The sequence below is a fragment of the Hippopotamus amphibius genome, chromosome 3 (genome assembly GCF_030028045.1).
Source record: "Hippopotamus amphibius kiboko isolate mHipAmp2 chromosome 3, mHipAmp2.hap2, whole genome shotgun sequence".
Lineage (NCBI taxonomy): Eukaryota > Metazoa > Chordata > Mammalia > Artiodactyla > Hippopotamidae > Hippopotamus > Hippopotamus amphibius.
This window is the reverse complement of record NC_080188.1, coordinates 141,865,736-141,886,291: the sequence shown is the minus strand read 5'-3', so window position 1 is coordinate 141,886,291 and position 20,556 is coordinate 141,865,736. Positions and strand designations below refer to the sequence as shown.

The 20,556-nt window shown below is 36.8% G+C and overlaps 1 protein-coding gene across 1 annotated transcript in view; it reads right to left on the bottom strand.

Annotated features, from left to right (window-relative positions):
* The window catches only part of MROH9 (maestro heat like repeat family member 9), a 198,207-nt gene that overhangs the window by 22,955 nt on the left and 154,696 nt on the right, over positions 1–20,556 (bottom strand). Inside the window, exons 7-10 of the mRNA XM_057727196.1 lie at positions 17,387–17,505; positions 13,667–13,816; positions 3,231–3,385; positions 964–1,129 (exon numbers count right to left, since the gene is read on the bottom strand). Coding sequence (XP_057583179.1) covers positions 964–1,129; positions 3,231–3,385; positions 13,667–13,816; positions 17,387–17,505 — 590 coding nt within the window. The remainder of the gene's footprint in view (positions 1–963; positions 1,130–3,230; positions 3,386–13,666; positions 13,817–17,386; positions 17,506–20,556) is intronic.

Sequence of the window (20,556 nt, the reverse complement as noted above, 5' to 3'; positions counted from 1 at the left end):
GTGGTGAAGTGTGTGGAAAGGGAGGGACTCTGTAACTCCTCCCCCAAATTCCTTCAAGGAAGCCTGAAACATGCATGTGTGTTCATTCATTCAATAACAGTCCATTTTGAAGCAGGAACTGTGCCAAGCATTCTCTGGCCATAGGCTCCCAATGCACTATCAACAGTACCTGGTTGCCAAACCAGCAGGAGGCAAGCTGATTCCCAAGGAAGGCATCCCTCCCAAGGCTCCACGACCACTACAGTACCCACTATCTCAGAGAAACATCTCACCACCTCACATTTGGGGACCATTATCCATTTTTTTCCAATTTTATCTCTATAAGACTTGAATTTACCCCCAAGAGTGGCGATTTGGGTGTTTGGGAGATATGTAATGATGGACACAGATGAAATTAGGCCTTCCCATGCCTATCAAGTCTATGTGATCTGGCTGGTGGCTGCCTCTCTGATACCATCTCCTACGCTTTCACCCTTGCTCAGTATGCTGCAGATGTTTTGGCTTCCTTGCTTCACTGACATACCAGGTAAGCTCCATCACCACATGGCTTTTGCCCTTCTCTCTGTCTAGAACTCTCATGCCCAGATATCTGCAAGGATCACCCCCTCACCTAATTCAGGTCTCTGATTAGATGTCACTACAGCAGAGAGACCTGCCCTAACCAATCTACCTAAACCCTCCCTGCCACTTTCTTTTCCCCACGCCACTTTATATCTCTTCTAAGCTTTATATCATCTGACATATGACACAGTTTTTGTTGTTGTTGTTGACTTTCTGTGTCTCTTACAAAAATGTAAGCTTCATGATCAGGGTGGGGCAAATAATAGGCACTAAATAAATATGTGTTGAGTGAAAGAATGAGAGCCAGACTGTGTTAGGAAGTATGACTGAGTCTGTGGGCAGATAGAGATGTTCATGATTAAGAAAACAACACCAGGAAAAAGAAAAAATTGTATTATTTACCGCCACGGGCATCATATTAGTAGTGTCGAGAGAGAAACGTCTTTGTTCCGTTATGCTGTCCTCCATTTCCCCAGGCTTTCCTTTGAGTATTAACAAGATTGTCTTCAGCACATGAGGGGCCACATTTGACTCAGAACCGGCCGCCTGCCACATCAGTATCAAAGTGCTGCAAACACAGCCCCACCCCAGATAATGAGAATCATGGGTTTTTCATTTCTTAACACTGTGACACAAATCAGGAAAAGAGTCTTGGTTTTATGTCTTTATAGAGCAAAGAAACTGCAGTCCAAAAACAAACTGATATTCCTACTTCCAAATGATCCCATTGAGTTTCTTGTCCTTGAAAACAGAGGAAGAATTTCAGAATGGTCTTGTGGAAAATACAGACTGTGGGTCTGTGAGTTCATTTCCTACTGCTGTTTAAATATCTGTCCAGCTCAATGTCAGGAACTGATCAGCTTTCTGTACCCCATACTCTTCCCTCCCACCTTGTGACCTTGTTTGTCCAGCAATAATAGAATATTTAAAAACTGGTATGGAAATACAAATTAAAATATAAATATATCAATTAATAGAACTAGATCAAAAGCTAACTAAATAAAAAACTAGATAACTTAAAAATTAGAAAATTAAATTTAAAAACTAAGCCATTTTCCCAAATGCCACACATATAATCAGTAACATAGATGTGACTAGAACCTGGCTTCTCAATCTCTAATTCCCTGGCTCCTTTCCCTACATACTTGCCAGTCTTCAAGATCATTCTTACTATTGCTTATCTTAAAAACTGGTACCTGTCAAGCCATGCTGGGTTCTGAACTCTGTTGCTCCTTCTCTCTGCATTTTGGTTCCTAATATGGGGACCTGGTCTCTCAGAAGATGGACACACCCATCTTCCTAGAAGCCCAGCACTCAATTGCTTTTGCCTGCGTGGCTTATTCATAGAACCATGCTTAGAACCATATGGACATCAAATCTCTCAAGCCCTGTCTCATTCCCTTACCTCTTAATCACACCTTCTTTCTGTTTCTCTGTTTAAGCTTGCCTACAAATCCCAGTCTTTTCTACCTCAGTCCTCACCTACTATTGCACACGACCTGCTGGTGACTATTTTAATTAAGGTCACCTAATTCTAATTACGTTTGCTTTCTGTACCTGCTCAGTACATACTGTTTGTAAAGGATTCTTTGACAACTTTTATCTTGTATCCATGTGGGTATATTCACTCTCTGCAACAAAATGCCTGAAGGCTGGGAACACTTTACACATAGTAGGTACTTCCTGAATGAGAAAACACTGAGGCTTATGAATATTTTTAGTTTCCAGGAATTTTCTAATTAGTAAAATACTTTGTGAGTTTAAGCTTCCTAAAAAATGCAATTGTTTCGTTGGAAAAAGAAAGTCACTCTCATAACTGGTTTAGCATTTTGTTGACTTCATTGCCCTCTTATAGACATTAATATTTAATCCATGTAACAGCTTTATAGATGAAAAGAACTTTCCTTATTTCACAGTGAGGAAATTGAGGATTATGGAGTTTATGAAACTTACATGATGTCACACAGGATATAAGGGTCAAGGCTGGGATGCAATTCATATTCATTTGTTTCCAAAGCCTGACTCCTTTCCCTAATGTAACTTCCTACTTTTACACTGTTAATAGTAGAGAATTAATACCTTCTCTTCCAATGTACAATTATAGAATGGAGTGATGTGATTTAATAAGCTCTTCTAACATGGCTGTTAGATTCATAGTGTCACATAGGCTCACATTAGCATGCTTCCTTCTTAAATATTTTTCATGACCCTGGATCATGAATTTCAGACAAATAGTTAAGGGACTGGGGACTATCAATTATACCTGGAAATTTTAAATGTTTTATTATTTTATAGGTGGGTGGAAATATCTTATGTCTGTCCTCCATAAATGAGAAAAAACACTAAGAATTTTATCACATGGAGGAAAAAACCATTATCACTTTGAGGAGAGGTTTTTCAATGTGAGATATGCAGCAGAACACAACTTAAAGCCTCAGATAAATAATAGCAACAATTATTATTTCTTGGTGGTCTACTGTGTGCCTCATATTTTATAAAGATATGAGCACTATATATGATCTTATTTAAGCCTTAGCACCATCCCATGTGGCATGAAAATATGAATAGATATTCTCTTTCAGAAAAAAAGAAACCAGATGTGACTTGTTCAGGTCTGTCTGACTCTGGAGACTGAACAAACTCTGTGGAAAGGGTGCGAGGGGTCTTACTTGTCTGCTGGGACTGGGTAGTCCATAAGTTGAAAGATGACCTTCTTTGGTGAAGTACGTGTCAACAAGGTGATGACCCGTAACATAGCTTGCTTCAGAACGGGGGAAGCATTTCCACACAATTGCTTATAAGTAGCATCCACAATTTTAGACACCTGGAAAAGCAATTTCACAGGTCAATAACTGTCTCTCATTCCACGGCCACTTCTAAACCAAGGCATTTCTTAGACATAAGAATTCAGTCCTTCTCAGAATGACCAAGGCAGCAATTAACACGCATATAAGCAATAGTGGCAAGCATATTTATATGTATTACTGCGTAATGAAAATGCTTATTTGCGTGAGAAATAAACATATGCATTTATTTTTTTCTTCCAATTTTATTGAGATATAATTGACGTAAAGCACTGTATAAGTTTAAAGTGTATAGCATAATGATTTGAATTACATATATCATGAAATGATTACCACAGTACGTTTAGTGAACATCTATCATCTCGTATGAATACAAAATAAAAGAAAAAGAAAAAAAATTTTTCTTATGAAGAGAACTCTCAGGATTTACTCTCTCAATAAGTTTCATATATAATGTAAAGCAGTGTTAATTACGTTTATCACGTTGTGTGTTATATTCCTAGTACTTGCTTTTCTTCTAACTGGAAATTAACCCTACCCCCAGCTTCTGGTAACCACAAATCTGATCTCCTTTTCTATAAATTTGTTTATTTGTTTTTGAAGTATAATTGACCTATAATACTATGTTAGTTCCGGGTGCACAGCATAGTGATTCCATATTTCTATGCATTACAAAATGTTCACCATGATAAGCATAGTTACCATCTGTCACCATGAAGAGATGTTACATTATTCTTGTATCTATGTTTCCTACATTGTACATTTCGTCTCCGTTACTCATCAGAGTCTATGTCTCCAGGTGAGTTCAAGTTGACTCCTGCCTCTTTAGGGGGCTCTCCAAGATCCATAAGAAGGTCTGACCCAGGCTGCTTCCAAATTACTGCTCTGTCCTGGGTCTTGTGGAGCATGTGAGGTTTACTGTGCCCCCTTGAAGAGTGAAGTCTTTGTTTCTTACAGCCCTCTGGCTCCCCTGAAAGCAAGCCCCACAGGTCTTCAAAACCAGATGTTCTGGGTGCTCATTTTTCTGGTGCAGGACTCCTGGTTGGTTAGCCCAATGTGGGGTTTAGACTCCTCGCTCATTGGGCAGAATCTTAGAAATTGTGATTATCCTCTGGTTTGTGGATCACCTACTTGGTGGTGTGGATCTTAACTATAATGTCTCTGACCTTCCTACTCGTTTCCTTATGCTTCCTTCTTTATACCTTTAGTTGTAGATGTTTTTCTGCTAGTTTTCTGGTCTTTCTCATCAATAGTTGCTCTGTAAATAGTTGTAATTTTGTAACTTTGGTGTGCCTGTTGGAGTAGGTGAGCTCAGGGCCCTCCTTTTCTGCCATCCTGGTTGCCTCCCAACCTATGCATTTATGGATAGTGGGAGAATACCCCCCTTTTTTTTAAGTTTACTATGGGTGGGTAGACTTTATTATATAAAACATATAAGCTCAATTTAGAAAGCATACATATCATTCAAGTCCTTTACAAAGAAAGTCAAATTAATGTAACAGAATAACAATGGAACAATATACTTCCAAAAAGTTTGACAATTAAAGAAGACGTGAATCTATATTTTGAAGGAGTGAACTATGTGTTGAGGGAATGGCTTAGAATGGTAAACACTGAATAATAATCTTGTAAATGCATTTATGTATTTAATTTAATATTATATAAAATATAATATTTTATATATATTCTTTTATGTATATGTATATATATATATTTTTTCAGATTCTTTTTCCTTATAGGTTATTAGCAAATATTGAGTATAGTTCCCTGTGCTATACAGTAGGCCCTTGTTGATTATCTATTTTATATATAATAGTATGTATATGTTTATCACAACCTCCTAATTTATTCCTCCCCCAGCTTCCTTTCTGCTAACCATGAGTTTGCTTTCTATGCTTGTGAGCCACTTTCAGCTTTGCAAATAAGTTCATTTGTATCTTTTCTTTTCTTTTTTAGATTCTGCATATAAGTGATGTCATATGACACTTGTCTTTCTTGTCTGGCTCACTTCACTTAGTATGATAATCTGTGTTGCTGCAAAGGGCATTATTTCATTAGTTTTTATGGCTGAGTAATATTCCATTGTATATACATGCTGCACCTCTTCTTCCATTCATCTGTCAGTGGACATTTATGTTGTTTCCACATTTTGATTATTGTCAATAGTGCTGCAATGAACATTGGGGTGCATGATTCTTTTGGAATTATAGTATTCTCTGAATGTATGCCCAGAAAAGTGGAATCATTGGATCATATGGTAAGTCTATTTTTAGCTTTTTAAGGAAACTCAATGCTGTTCTTCATAGTTGCTGTACCAATTTACATTCCCACCAATGGTGTAGGAGGGTTCCTTTTTCTCCACACATTCTCCAGCATTTATTATTTGTAGATGTTTTGATGATGGCCATTCTGACTGGTATGAGGTGATACCTTATTGTAGTTTTCACTTGAATTTCTCTAATAATTAGTGATTATTATAAAGCATCTTTTCATGTGCCTGTTGGCCATATGTATGTCTTCTTTGGAGAAATGTCTATTTAGATCTTCTGCCCATTTTTTTGATTGGGTTATTTGGGGTTTTTTTTGATATTGAATTATATGAGTTGTTTGTATATTTTGTAAATGAATCTCTTGTTGGTTGCATCATATGCCAATATTTTCTTCCATTCTGTAGGTTGTATTTTGTTCTGCTTATGGTTTCCTTTCCTGTGCAAAAGCTTTTCAGTTTAATTAGGTCTCATTTGTTTATTTTTGTTTTTATTTCCATTACTCTAGTAGACAGATCTGAAAAGGTATTGCTGAGATTTATGTCAAAGAGTGTTCTGTGTATGTTTTCCTCTGAGAATTTTATAGTATCTGGTCTTACATTCAGGTTTTTAATCCATTTTGAGTTTATTTTTGTGTATAGTGTTAAAGAATATTCTAATTTCGTTCTTTTACATGGTAGCTGTCCACTTTTCTCAGCACAACTTGTTGACGAAATTGCCTTTTGTCCATTCTATATTCTTGTCTCCTTTGTCATACATTAACTAACCATGGGTGTGTGGGTTTATTTCTGGGCTTTCTATCCTATTCCATTGATCTATATGTCTGTCTTTGTGCCAGTACCATACCGTTTTGATCACAGTAGTTTTGTAGTATAGTCTGAAGGTAAGGAGTATGATTCCTCCAGCTCCTTTCTTCTTTCTCAAGATTTTTTTGACTATTCAGAATCTTTTGTGTTACCATACAAATTTTATAATTTTTTGTTCTCATTCTAAGAAAAATGCCATTGGTAATTTGATAGGGATTGCATTGAATCTGTACATTGCCTTGGGTAGTATAGTCATTTTAACAATATTGATTCCTTCAATCCAAGAACATGGTGTATCTTTCCATCTCTTTGTATCATCCTCAGTTTCCTTCATCAGCGTCTTTGGAGTACAGGTCTTTTGCCTCCTTAGGTAGATTTATTTTATTCTTTTTGATGAGATGGTAAATGAGATTGTTTCCTTAATTTCTCTTTCTGATCTTTTATGGTTAGTGTATAGAAATGCAAAAGTTTTCTGTTTATTAATTTCATATCCTGCAACTTTACCAAATTCATTAATGAGCTTTAGTAGTTTTCTGGTAGCATCTTTAGAATTTGCTATGTATAGTATCATGTCATCTGCAAACAGTGACAGTTTTACTTCTTCTTTTCCAATTTGGATTCCCTTTATTTCTTTTTCTTCTTTTGGCTAGGACTTCCCAAATTATGTTTAATAAAAGTGGAGGGAGTAGACATCATTGTCTTGATCGTAGAGGAAATGCTTTCAACTTTTCACCATCGTGTATGATGTTAGCCGTGGGTTTGTCATATACGGCTTTTATTATGTTGAGATATGCTCCCTCTATGCCCACTTTCTGAAGAGTTTTTATCATAAACGGATGTTGAATTTTGTCAAAACTTATTCTGCCTCTATTGAGATGATCATATGGTTTTATTTTTCAATTTTTGATGTTATATTACATTATGATTCATTTGCAGATATTGAAAATCTTTGCATACCTGGGATAAATCCCACTTGACAATGGTGTATGATCCTTTTAATGTACTGTTGGATTCAGTTTGCTAGTATTTTGTTAACGATTTTTGCATGTATGTTCATCATTAATATTGGCCTGCAGTTTTCTCTTTTGTGGTGTCTTTGTCTGTTTTTTGTATTAGGGTGATGATGGCATCATGGAATGAGTTCTGAAGTGTTCCCTCCTCTGAAATTTTTTTGGAACAGTTTCAGAAGTATAGATGTTTTCTCTAAATGTTTGGTAGAATTTACCTATGAAGCCATCTGGTCTGGGAATTTTGTTTGTTGGGAGTTTTTAAATGACAGTTTCAATTTCAGTATTTGTAATTGGTCTGTTCATAATATCTATTTCTTCCTGGTTCAGTTTTGGGAGAGAGTTTACCTTTCTAAGAGTCTGGCCATTTATTCTAGGTTGTCCATTTATTGGTGTATAGTTACTTGTAGTAGTCTTTTATGGTCCTTTGTATTTCTGTGGTGTCAGTTGTAGCTTCTCCTTTCTCATTACTATTCTTATTGAATTAATCCCTCTCTCTTTTCTTCTTGATGAGTCTGGCTAAAGTTTTATCATTTTTAAAAATCTTTTCAAAGAACCAGCTTTTATATTCATTAATCTTTTCTATTGCTTTCTTGGTCTCTATTTCATTTGTTTCTGCTCTGATCTTTATGATTTCTTTCCATCTACTAACTTTGGATTTAGTTTGTTCTTCTTTCTCTAGTTGCTTTAGGTGCAAGTTTAGGTTGTTTATTTGAGATTTTTCTTGTTTTCTGAAGTAAGCTTGTATTGCTATAAACTTCCGTCTTAGAACTGCTTTTGCTGTGTTTCAGAGGTTTGGGATTGTTGTTTTCATTTTCATTTGTCTCTAGGTATTTCTTGATTTCCTCTTTGATTTCTTCGGTGATCCACTGGTTGTATAGTAGCATATTGTTTAGCCTCCACATGTTTTTTACAGTTTTTTTCTTATAGTGGTTTCTAATTTCATAGCATTGTGGGTGGAAAAGATGCTTGATATGATTTCAATTTTCTTAAATGTATTGATGCTTGCTTTGTGGCCCAGCATGTGATCTATCCTGGAGAATGTTCCATGTGTACTTGAAAAGAATGTGTATTCTGCTGCTTTTGGATGGAATGTTCCATGTATATCAGTTAAGTCCATCTGGTCTAATGTGTCATTTAAGACCTTTGTTTCCGTGTTGATTTTCTGTCTAGATGATCTGTCCATTGATGTAAGTGGCATGTTAAATTCCCACACTATTATTGTGTTACTATTAATTTCTCCTTTTATATCTGATAATGTTTGCCTTATATATTGAGGTGTTAGTATGTTGGGAGCATATAAATTTGCAATCGTTATTTCTTCTTCTTGGATTGATCCCTTGATCATTACGTAGTGTCCTTCTTTGTCTCTGGTAACAGTCTTTATATTAAAGTCTATTTTGTCTGGTATGAGCATTGCTACTCCAGCTCTATTTTGATTTCCATTTGCATGGAACATCTTTTTCCATCCCCTCACTTTCAGTCTGTATGTGTCTCTAGATCTGAAGTGGTTCTCTTGTAGACAGCATATATATGGGTCTTGTTTTTGTATCCATTCAGCCAATCTATGCCACTCAGTTGGAGCACTTAGCCCATCTACATTTAAGGTAATTATAAATATGTATGTTCTTATTGCCATTTTGTTAATTGTTTTGGATTTTTTTTGTAAGCCTTTTTTTTCACTCTTTCCTCTTTTGTTCTCTTTCTTGTGACTTGATGACTATATTTAGTGTTGTATTTGGATTCCTTTTTCTTTTTTGTATGTATATCTATTACAGATTTTTGGTTTGCAGTTACCATGAGATTTTGATATAGCAATCTATCCCTCCCTCCCTCCCTCTCTCTCTCTCTGTGTATAATTGTTTTAAGCTCCTTATCTCTTAATTTCAAATGCATTTTAAATATCCTGCATTTGTATTTTCCTCTTCTCATGATTACTGATTTTGATATCTTATTTGTGTGTTGGTAATTTCCTACATGTACTGTAATTTTGCCTTTACTGATGGGCTCCCACTTTCATAATTTTGTTTCTAGTTGTGGGCTTTTCTTTTCCACTTAGAGAAGTTCCTTTAGCATTTATTGTAAAGCTGTTTGGTTGTGCTTAATTCTTTTAGCATTTGCTTGTCTGTAAAGCTTTTGATTTCTCTATCAAGTCTGAGTGAGAGCCTTGCTGGGTAGGTTTTCTCCTTTCATCACTTTAAATATATCATGCCACCCCCTTCTGGCCTGCAGAATTTTTGCTGACAAATCAGCTGATAACCTTATGGGGATTCCCTTATGTGTTATTTGTTGCTTTCCCCTTGTTACTTTTAATGTTTTCTCTGTCTTAAATATTTGTAAGTTTGACTACTATGTGTCTAGGTGTGTTCTTCTTTGGGTTAATTCTATATGGGAGTCTCTGCACTTCCTGAACTTGGGTGAATGTTTCCATTCCTATGTTAGGGAAGTTTTCAGCCATTATCTCTTCAAATGTTTTCTCAAGCCCTTTCTCTCCCTCTTGTACTTCTGGGACCTCTATAATGTGAATGTTGGTACATTTGACCTTGTCCCAGAGGTCTTTTAAACTGTCCTCATTTCTTTTCATTCTATTTTCTTTATTCTGTTCTGCAGCAGTGATTTCCACCACTCTGTCTTCCAGCTTACTGATTCATTCTTCTGCCTCATTTATTCTATTGATTCCTTCTAGTGTATTTTTCATTTCTGTTATTGTATTCTTATTTTCTAACTCACTGATAAAAATTTCTCATAACTTCTCACTCTGCATCCATTCTTTTCCCAAGTCCTTGGATCATCTTTATGTTCATTACTCTGAACTCTTTCTCAGGTAGATTGCCTATCTCCACTTCACTTAGTTGTTGTTCTGGGGTTTTATCTTTTTCTTTTGTCTGGGATATATTCTTTTGCCATCTCTTTTTAAAAAAAATTTTTTTTATTTGTATTTGAATGTATGTAGTATGTTAGTTATGTTTCTTGACCTTGGAGAAGTGTCCCTCTGTAGGGGATGTCCTTTGTGTCATAGCAGTACACTCCCCTTTTATCACCTGATGTCCAGGGACTTGCTGGTCCCAGGGTAGGTTCTGACCTGTGTTTGCATACTCAGTTCTGCAGGCTGTGGGATCATAATTTTCTTGGTTCTGGCATCTGCTTCTGGTGGGTGTGGCTGATTAGGAGGCTTGTGCAGGCTTCCTGATGAGAGGGGCCAGTGCTTGCCCTCTGGTGGGTGGAGCTGGGTCTTAGTCCTCTTGTGGGCAGGCCATGTCAAGGGGTGTGTCTGTTGGTGGCTATGGGCTCAGGAAGTCTTTAGGCAGCCTGTATGTTGATGGGTGTGCCTATGTTCCTGCCCTCTTCGTTGTTTGGCCTGAGGAATCCCAGCACTGGAGCCTACAGGCTGTTGGGTGGGGCCAGGTCTCAGTGCCAAGGACCCAAGCAAGATATCATCCTCCAGCCAGAGTTCATGTAGATGAACTCTCCTTGATATGTCCACTACCAGCTTTTATGACCCCAGAGAGAGCCATGGCTGCTCTCTGCCTTTCCAGGAGACCCTCCAAGACCAGCACGTAGGTCTGGCCCAGGATCCTATGAAATCACTGCTTTTGCCCTGGGTCCCGGTGTGCACAAGAACTTGTGTGTGCCCTCCAAGAATGGAGTCTCTGTTTCCCCCAGTCCTGTGGAGCTCCTTTAGTCAAGCCTCATTACCCTCCTTCAAAGCAAAATACTCTGGGGCTCCTCCTCCTGATGCTGGGGAGGCTGGCATGGGGCTTAGAGCTCTCACTCCTGTGGGAGAACTTCTGTGACATGATTATTCTCCAGTTTGTGGGTCACCCACCTGGGTGGTATGGGATTTGATTATATCGCTAGTGTGCCCATCCTGCCATCTTATTGTGGTTTCTTCTTTGTGTCTTTGGATGTAGAATATCTTTTTTGGTAGGTTCCAGTCTTTTTTGTTGATGGTTGTTCAACAATTGTGATCTTAGTGTACTTGTGCGAGGAGGTGAACTCGAGTCTTTCTACTCCACCATCTTGTTTCCAATCCCTCATCATTTTTGAATGAGAGTTTTAGCTAGACCTGGGATTTTTCTCAAACCAATGGTTGTATATTCAATATTAAATGTAATCTACCCAGATCACCTCATTTCTTATTTTGAAAGTACTTCTCAGAGATCATAAGTTGAAAAGTTGGTTTATGTGAATTTAGATTCCATTGCAGTTGCCTCATATACAACTGAATTGTGTGCACAACTCTCTACTCTAAACAAACAAAATGAAGTGTTTAGCTTAAAACATTCATCCTACCACATACGCTCCAAGGTGAATATGAAATGGGAGACATAAACCATTGTTCTTCTCCACAGATCTCATAACTATTGGGTTTAGAGCTTGTTCTTCTCATCCTCCTCCTCCTACTTTAAATACAGCATGCCTCTAAACCAAGCCAGCTATGTTACTGTATGCTCAATTGTAGAAATGATGATTTCCTTCAGTCCTCAAGGATAGACATGCTGTGTTAGGGTTATTTAGAAATTGTAAGCCCACAAACTATATTTACAATTTAGAAGATTCTCAGGGTAATTTTAATACAATTTTTCATTATAACTGACCTTAGGACCTAACCCTGTTGAAGCCAAGACTCCACTCTATTCAGTAGTTCAATTGTTTGTGGGAGCTAGGTTGGGGAAATAAGTTGCTGAACCCCATTTTTGTTCAGTTTTTTCCTCCATATTTAATGATTTCATTGTAGCACAGGCTAGTTTTACACATCTATTTAGCTTCTCTTTCTCTCCAGGACCTGATATGGCTTTACCTAGGCTCCTTTTCTCACTGCATGAGAGATCTTTATTTTGTTAAGGAAATGACAGTTGTCCCCCAGCTTTCCCCTTCGTCTGCTTGCCTTTTGGAATGCTCCTCTCTGTAGAAGCATAAGAAGCATTACTTCCCCTTTCCTGCTCTCTGAATTTGAGTGCAAGCACTCAGTTTATCTACAATCACATAGCACTGCTATGTCAGGAGAGGGAGCTGGGAGTTCAGCCCTTATGTCTTCATCAGGGCTGGCTTCATGGGCATGTGACTTATGCATTTACACAAGGTTCTGCACTCAGAAGGTTCCTCACTTTGTGTAAAGCTCTGCTGTCATCATATTAAAATTTTAGATAAGTTTTTCCTCAAGCTTGTGTTTTGTAAATGAAGTTCCATGGGACAATGGAGGCTGTGTGTGTGTGGCAACATATGAGTCAGCTGTGGTTCCTGCAGCCCCATTCAGAGGCAGCATTCACAGTGCCCTAAGTACACAGAATTCCAGTGGACCCGTGATGTGTAGGAGTTCAGTGGGAAACCAAAGCAGGTATAAGATAAACATTTATTGATGCCTCAATCACTTAGGCTGAAAATGATGACGCAGAAGGAAAGAAGAGCATGCTGCATTTAAAGATGTAGTAATCAATAAATTCTTTTCCTTTCAACCTTTCCTTACTCATGAAGACAGAGAGTGTTAATAGAATGTGTGCATGACAAGAAGTGAAATAGAGACAATTAAGTTAGTTTTGTGTAGTGTTTACGACTCTTCTTCTAAGCATAAAATGCATATGTATGTACAAAACGTGAAATATGAATTGTAGTATTTTGTTAAATTGTGTGCTCTTATATTTGCATCTATAACTGGCATTGCACAATAGAAAGATGGATGGCAAAATTTATGCTACTACTTTAAAATTTTAGTTTTTTTTTTTCTTTTTACTTAGAAAATAACAACACCATGACAAATTGAGAGAGAGGGAGAGGGGCAAAAAATGTTTGTACATCTAATAGTACTTTTTTACTATGTTTTGAGTAAGAAGCCCCACATTTCAGTTTGCACTGGGCCCCATAAATTATGTGGCCAGCCCTTCAGCAAACTGAGAGTTCTTAAAACTTTCCTTAATTGTTGCAGAGGGGATTTCAATTATAATTGTACTATTTTATTGTTGTTAATGTATTTCTTTAAAATTTGAAGCAAGTGTAGCCAAATGTTACAACTTGGTATGATAGGTGGGTGAATGTTCATTACATTATTTTGAAACTTTTCTGTATGCTTGAAATATTTCACACGAAAAGCCTAATTTTATTGACGTGACATAAGGAACAATGGCAAGAAATATATATGAAAAGAAGTAGGCATGTAACAAAGGCAGTAAGAGCCCATTAGAGAATACACTCTATGCTCCCCTGCTCATTGTCAAGTATCTTACCATGGTGACCTTATGGGGATAATATTCCAGAGTCAATTTTAGTATGGTTGCTGCCTCAGATGCAGTTGTTTCATCAGGTGAAGAGAGTTTCATCAGGAGACTCAACACAAAGTCAGTCAGCAAGGGTGGCGATAAGGTTTGTCCTACACTCTGAAACCAAAAGGACAGTCATGTTCTCAGGCCTTAATTATATCAACAGAAGAAAGACAGCTGAACCCAGACATCCTGAGGGAAGCTCCAGGGCCAGGCAGGGGCACATGATTTTTGTGGGTGCCAGGCACCTTTGCTGTTGTGGGCCTCTTCCTCCATTAAAAATATTAAAAATTATATTTTACAACTATGTTGCTTCTAAGATGACTGCAATTCAAACTGAATTATATACTTTTTATCTGATTTTTAAAGCAATTAAATCATTTTTATCTGAATAGGTCAGCTCTGGGGGCAAGTCAGGGAGAAGTGATTTTACCCCATTTCAGCTATTTAAATACTAGAAATTATTGTGAACGTCAGCTTTGGAAATGACTTTGCTCAGATCAGAAACAAGCATGATTTGTAGAAGATGAAGGAAAGGATCGGGTAAGAAAGGCAGGGTCACTCAAGGGTTTGGACTTTTCTCTCTCAGAGGAGGATCAAGTAGTGGGAAGAGAAAAATAGGCCTATATGTCCATGATTGAGGTACAGCAACTACAATTCGAACAATCAACTCTTTTTAAAGTTAGAGGAATATCCATGGACCATAAAATGTGAACAAAATCACAATATTATGGCTCTCTCAGTTAAGAGAGATGAATGAACCACATTTCCTCCTTTTGTACATGTATATGTATATATACAAATTTCCTGTGTGTGTGTGTGTGTGTGTGTGTGTGTGTGTACGTGTGTGTGTGTATGTATGCCATTCTCTAAAATACAGAAAGTAGTCACTATTGGCGATAAAAGCTTTTCTGCATCCCCATTAAAGGAATTGAGCACAGCTCCGTCTGGTCAATAGGAAAGGACTGAGGTCTGAGTGAAAACTGATGACTACCAGGCTCCCTCCTGCTGGGCAGAGGGGTGAGGGATAGTATTTTTGGAAAGCTATGAAAGAAAGATAAGGGAGGGTCACTAAGGCTTGGTGAGGTGAACTGAATATTATAAATAGTTTGCTTTACTTTGAGAAAGCCAGATTTAATTATATAAATTGTTGAATTAAAAAAATCATTGGAAGAGAGAATATTCTCTTTTGGATATTTGTTTACTCAACAAAATATTTTATTAAAAAGTTGTAGAAGGAGCAATTCCTAGTGAAACAGAGATAACGTTAGAAGTTTCTGTCATGTGAAGGTGTAGCAAAGAAGAACAAACCTGACTCCATATTGGATCTGTTCCTGTAGAGGAGCCTTTGCCCTCCATTGCCTATGCTTAGTCATTCTGGCTTTGTACCTTTGTCTCAAACAGTAAAAGAATGTTGCCTATAGCCTGAAATATACATACTAGCCCTTTCTCCATATTCGGTCTCCCAGGCTTGATCTTTAAAGGTATAACACATTTCCATTCATATAGAGATAAAAAGTTACAGAACAGAAAATAACAGTTGTCTTGTTGGAGGTTTACAGGAACCTTGTGGCCAGACCTACCTGGATAGCTGCAAGAACTAAGGATTTCATCACCAATAAGTTTGCAACAACCAACCACACTCCCCATCCTCTTTTAATGTATAAGAAGCCTGAATTCTAACTCCGGTAAGATGGTTCGTTTGGACACTAGTCCACCATCTTCTTGGTCTGCTGGCTTTTCAAATAAAGTCACTATTCCTTGCCCCACACCCTGTCTGTTGATTTATTGGCCTATTGTGCAGTGAGCAGTACCAGTTTGGACTCAGTAACAGAGGTATAGATATGACAGTAGAATACACCAAATGATAGGGCTCCCTTTGTGAAATGCGATCTAACTCTCTTGGCTAAAAACCTTGATGCTTATCCTCTATTTGTATCCTTTGGACTTTGTCTTTGGTTGTAATCCTCTTAGTTCCCTTACTACAACTTTAGATTCTCTCACCCAACTGTCCCAATCTACCTTTGAAAGTCCCTACTACTGCTATTGCACACAGTGCTAGTACTAGACCTGCTTTGATCTCACAATTGAGAACTGAATAACAAGTCACAAAACCAAGACCCAGAGCACCCTCCCCCAAATCCAAGGATTTCTAAATCTGATGGACATTAAACTCAGATAAGAGGATGCTAAACTGGAAGTGGAGATAGTAAGCCTCATAAACCACTTGGAAGAGGCCCTGAGGAACTACCAGTCCTAGGCTCACTAGTCTAATTGTGGGGCTCAGGATTTCAATTCTAGGGCTCTGGAGTGAAGCAAGGAAGGATGTAAAAGGATTTTCTAGTAAACCTACACAGATGCTTGGTTTCTTTAAGTAAACAGACAACTTCATAGTCAACCACCAGGCTTGTGACTTTTGAGGAGAGGTGGATTAAGAATAATGCTTGATTTTGGAAAGATGCATCATCACGCAGATGCATATTTAGGACATTTATGTGGCATTTTTGATCATATTGTTTGAGATATTGCTTTCATATCTCCTCAGCCTCCACAGTTCTATCTATATCAGCCATGGGAGGGCAAGGCACTGCTTTATGTATGTAGTTTTAGGGGGAACCAAGAGATCGTCCCAACTCAAGAGGTAAGCTAGCCTGAAGGGCCTCCCCAGCAGGCTTTGCTGAACTGTTGAATCAGTATGTGTAGCTAGAAGGCATCTGTTGGACAGTGTGACTTAGGCATCAGTTCTGGGTGAACTTTCAAGCGTGTGAATAAGCGCATATACTTAGGAGAAGGTGAGGGAGTGTATAGAGTTATTGAGCCTTGTGATTTTCCCCAAAGGTTGGGTCAGTGTAAAAATTATTTACTTGGTACTGAGGTTTATCAGTTAAACTTTTAACAAATTTAAATTTAATAGATTTTTTAATGTAGGTTACATTATTTTGATGTTTGCTGAGTAAATTATATTACTATTTAAAAGCCTGTTAATTATTGACTTCATTAATTTTGCTAGAAAACCAGAAGTCCCCCATCTTTAGTAACTTATTAGCTAAACAAAATGAAGTATAACAACTAGGAAACACCTAACTCATTTGCATTCTGTAAGGATTAAATAAAATAATATAAATTGCTATATCCTGGAATAATAGGAATAATTCTTATTAATAGAGATGAAAATCAGGAAGCCAAATACTATATCACTTACTCTTTGTTTTACTGAATTTAAATAAAACATAAAAAATCTATTAAAAATATAAATTTGGGGACTTCCCTGGTGGTGCAGTGATTAAGAATCTGCCTGCCAATGCAGGGGACACGGGTTTGATCCCTGGTCTGGGAAGATTCCTACATGTTGCAGAGCACCTAAGCCCATGTGCCACAACTACTGAGCCTGTGTTCTAAAGCCCATGAGCCACAACTACTGAGCCCACGTGCTGCAACTACTGAAGCCCATGCACCTAAAGCCCGTGCTCCACAAGATAAGCAACAGCAATGAGAAGCCCATATGCCACTATGAAGAGTAGCCCCTGCTCGCCACAACTAGAGAAAGCCCGCGAGCAGCAATGAAGACCCAACGCAGCCAATCAATCAATCAATCAAACAATATATAAATTTTGTTGAAATAAGTTGCCACTAAAAGTAATAATACACATAAAAGAAAGCCATAGGATAAAGTAGGGTCTAAGTTACCTGAGCAATTTTACTTTTGTCTCTTTGCAAGACCCTGGGTAGAAATTCAGAGGGACAAGGCAGGAGGCAATGACTTCCAGGTTTATCATACTTTGTACTTCTATTTTTTGCAGTATCCTCTGTATTAAGGAAAAGAGTTAAAGGTTTTTATTTGATCACTTGTTCCTTCTATAACATTGCTATTTCCAATTTCCTCTTCCTGCCCGATTCTGGAAATATAAAGTTTTCTGAATGTTTAACTCTCTGCTGACAGTTTAGTCATATAAAATATTATGATTACGTTGACCCAGAGTTTATATAGTGTTTAAGAGAGGCCTTTGTAAACTATGAATAAAGGACATAGATAATTTTAATCAGTTGACCAAATATCAAGTACCTTTAGGCTATCAAATGCATTGTTCAGTGCAGTGGAAGAGCTATTACTAAGCTGGAGAGTATATTGGTAAAAGATCAGACTTGGAGGCATTTGCAAAGAGCTGGGGGAATGGTGTAGCAAGAAAGAGAAAAGCCCTCAACATAAGTTTCAGGTACAGATGTCTTTAGTTCTAGAGAAGGTAGGTTTTACATGACTTTTGTTTGTTTGCTAACAGCTTTATGGAGATATAAGCAATATGCAACATAAAGTATATAATTTGGTAAGTTATTATATATGTATATACCCATAAAAACATTACTGCAATTAAAAAAAAGGATTTATTCCCTCCAAAAGTTTCCTCGTGTCCTTTTGTAATTGCTCAAACCTGCTCCTAGATCCCACTTGCTTGTTCAAAGGCAACAACTGATCTGCATTCTGTCAAGTTTGTATTTTCTAATTTTATGTAAGTGGAACCATTTAGTACGTACTCTTTTGTTGTTTGGCATCTTTCATTAAGCAAAATTATTTGCAATTGATCCATGTTGTTGCATGTATCAATGGTTGATTCCTCTTAGTGATGAACACTGTTCCATTGTACAAATATACCACCATCTTCTTATTCATTCACCTTTTGGTAGACATTTGGGTTGTTTCCAGTTTTTGGCAATTGCAGATAAAGGTGCTATCAACATTCATATACAAGTCTTTGAATGGATATTTGCTTTCATTGCTCTTAGGTAAACACTAAGCTGTGGAATGACTGGATCATATGGTAGATGTGTGTTTGAATTTTTAGGACTCAAACACACATCTTCTGCCGAATTATTTTCCAAAGCTGCTGTATCATTTCACATTCCCTCTGGCAATACATGAGAGTTCCAGTTGCTTCACATCTTTAATAGTACATTGTATGGTCAGTCTTTTTAATTTTAGACATTTTAATGGGAGTGCAGTGGTATCTCATTGCAGTTTTAATTTATCCCTCTTTTATGACTATATCTTGATCATCCTTTGATGTGCATCCTTCCCATCTGTGCTTCTTTAGTGAAATGACTACTCAAATCTGCTATTATTATTTTAATTTGGTTGTCTGCTTTTTAACTAAGTTTTGAGTATTCCTTTAAATTCTGAATACAAGTCTTTTAACAGATATGTAATTTGCAAATATTTTCTCTCCGTCTGTGGCTTATCTATTCTCTTAAGTGTCTTTCAAAGAGCAGAAATACTTAATTTATCTTTTTTTTTTTTCATTTACAGGTCATCTTACAATTAAGAAATCTTTGCTTAACCCAAGGTACAAAGATTTTTTCTAGTTTCATAGTTTTAAGTTTTACATGTAGTCCTACGATCTGTTTTGAATTAGCTTTTATATGTATGAGATATATATAAAGTTCTTTTTTTTGCATATGTCACCAATTTTTCCAACACCATCTGTTGAAGTTTATCACTTCTCCACTGAATTGAATTTGAACCTTTGTCAAAAATCATTTGACCGTACATGTGTGGATCTATTTCTGGACTCTTTATTCTATTCTAGCCAAAGCAATGTTGAACAGAAGAAATAACAGTGCATATCCTTGTCTTTTTCTTGGTCTTTCAGGGAAATCATTCAGCATTTCACCATTGAGTATGATATTAGGTGTAGATTTTTCATAGATGTTCTTTAGCAGGTGGAGGAAGTTTCCTTTCTAGTCCTAATTTTCCGAGAGTTTTTATTAGAAACGGATGTTGAATTTTGTCTAGTGCTTTTGCCGTATCTACTAAAATAATCATGTGGTTATTTTTTTTTCATCTGTTGATGTAAGTTACATTGGTTGATTTTCAAATGTGAAATTGATATTGCACTTCTGGATAAATTCCACATGGCCACGGTATATTATTCTTTTTATTTAGTATACTATTTGATTTGCTAAACTTGATTAAATTTTTTCATCACTGTTCTTGAGGGACATTGATCCGTAGTTTTTGTTTTTGTTTTTATTTTCTCGTAATGTCTTTATGTGATTTTGGTGTCAGAAAAATGCCAGCCTCATAGAATGAGTTGGCAAGTATTCCCTCATCCACACATTTCTGGAAGAATTTGTATAGAATTAGTATAATTTCTTTCTTAAATGTTTGCTAGATCATTTCAGTCTGGAGTTTTCTTTGTGGATCTGGAGTTTTCTTTGCAAGATGGTTTTTAACTACAAATTCAACTTCTTTGCTAAATATAAAATATTCAGGTTATCGATTTCTTCCTGAGTTTTGGTAATTTGTCTTTCAATAAATTTGTCTATTTAAGTTGTCACATTTATTGGCATAAAGTTTTTTATGATGTCACTTTTTATTCTTTTAATACCCATAGAATCTTTAGTGATATTATTTCTCTCATTCCTTATATTGGTCATTTGTGTCTCTTCTCTTATTTCTCCCCCAGTCTTCTCAGAGAATTTGCTTTGGGCTTCATTGTTTTCCCTTAATGTTTTTCTCCTTTCTAGTTTTATTGGATTTTGTTCTGATATTCATTATTTCCTCTCCTTTTCTTACTTCTGGTTTTATTTTCTCTTCTTTCTCTACTTTCTTAAGGTGGAAGCTAAGGTCATTGATTTGAGAACTTTTCTCTATTCTAATGTAGGCATATGGTGCTAAGAATTTCCCCTCTGCAATCTTGGTTAGCTGCATTCCATAAATTTTTAAATTTTATATTTTCATTTTCATTTAGTTCAAAATACTTTTAATTCCCCTTCTTATTTCTTTTTTTTTCTTTTTTGACACATTTGTTATTTAGAAACAGGTTATCTAGTTTCCAGATATTTTGAATTTTTCAGATACCTTT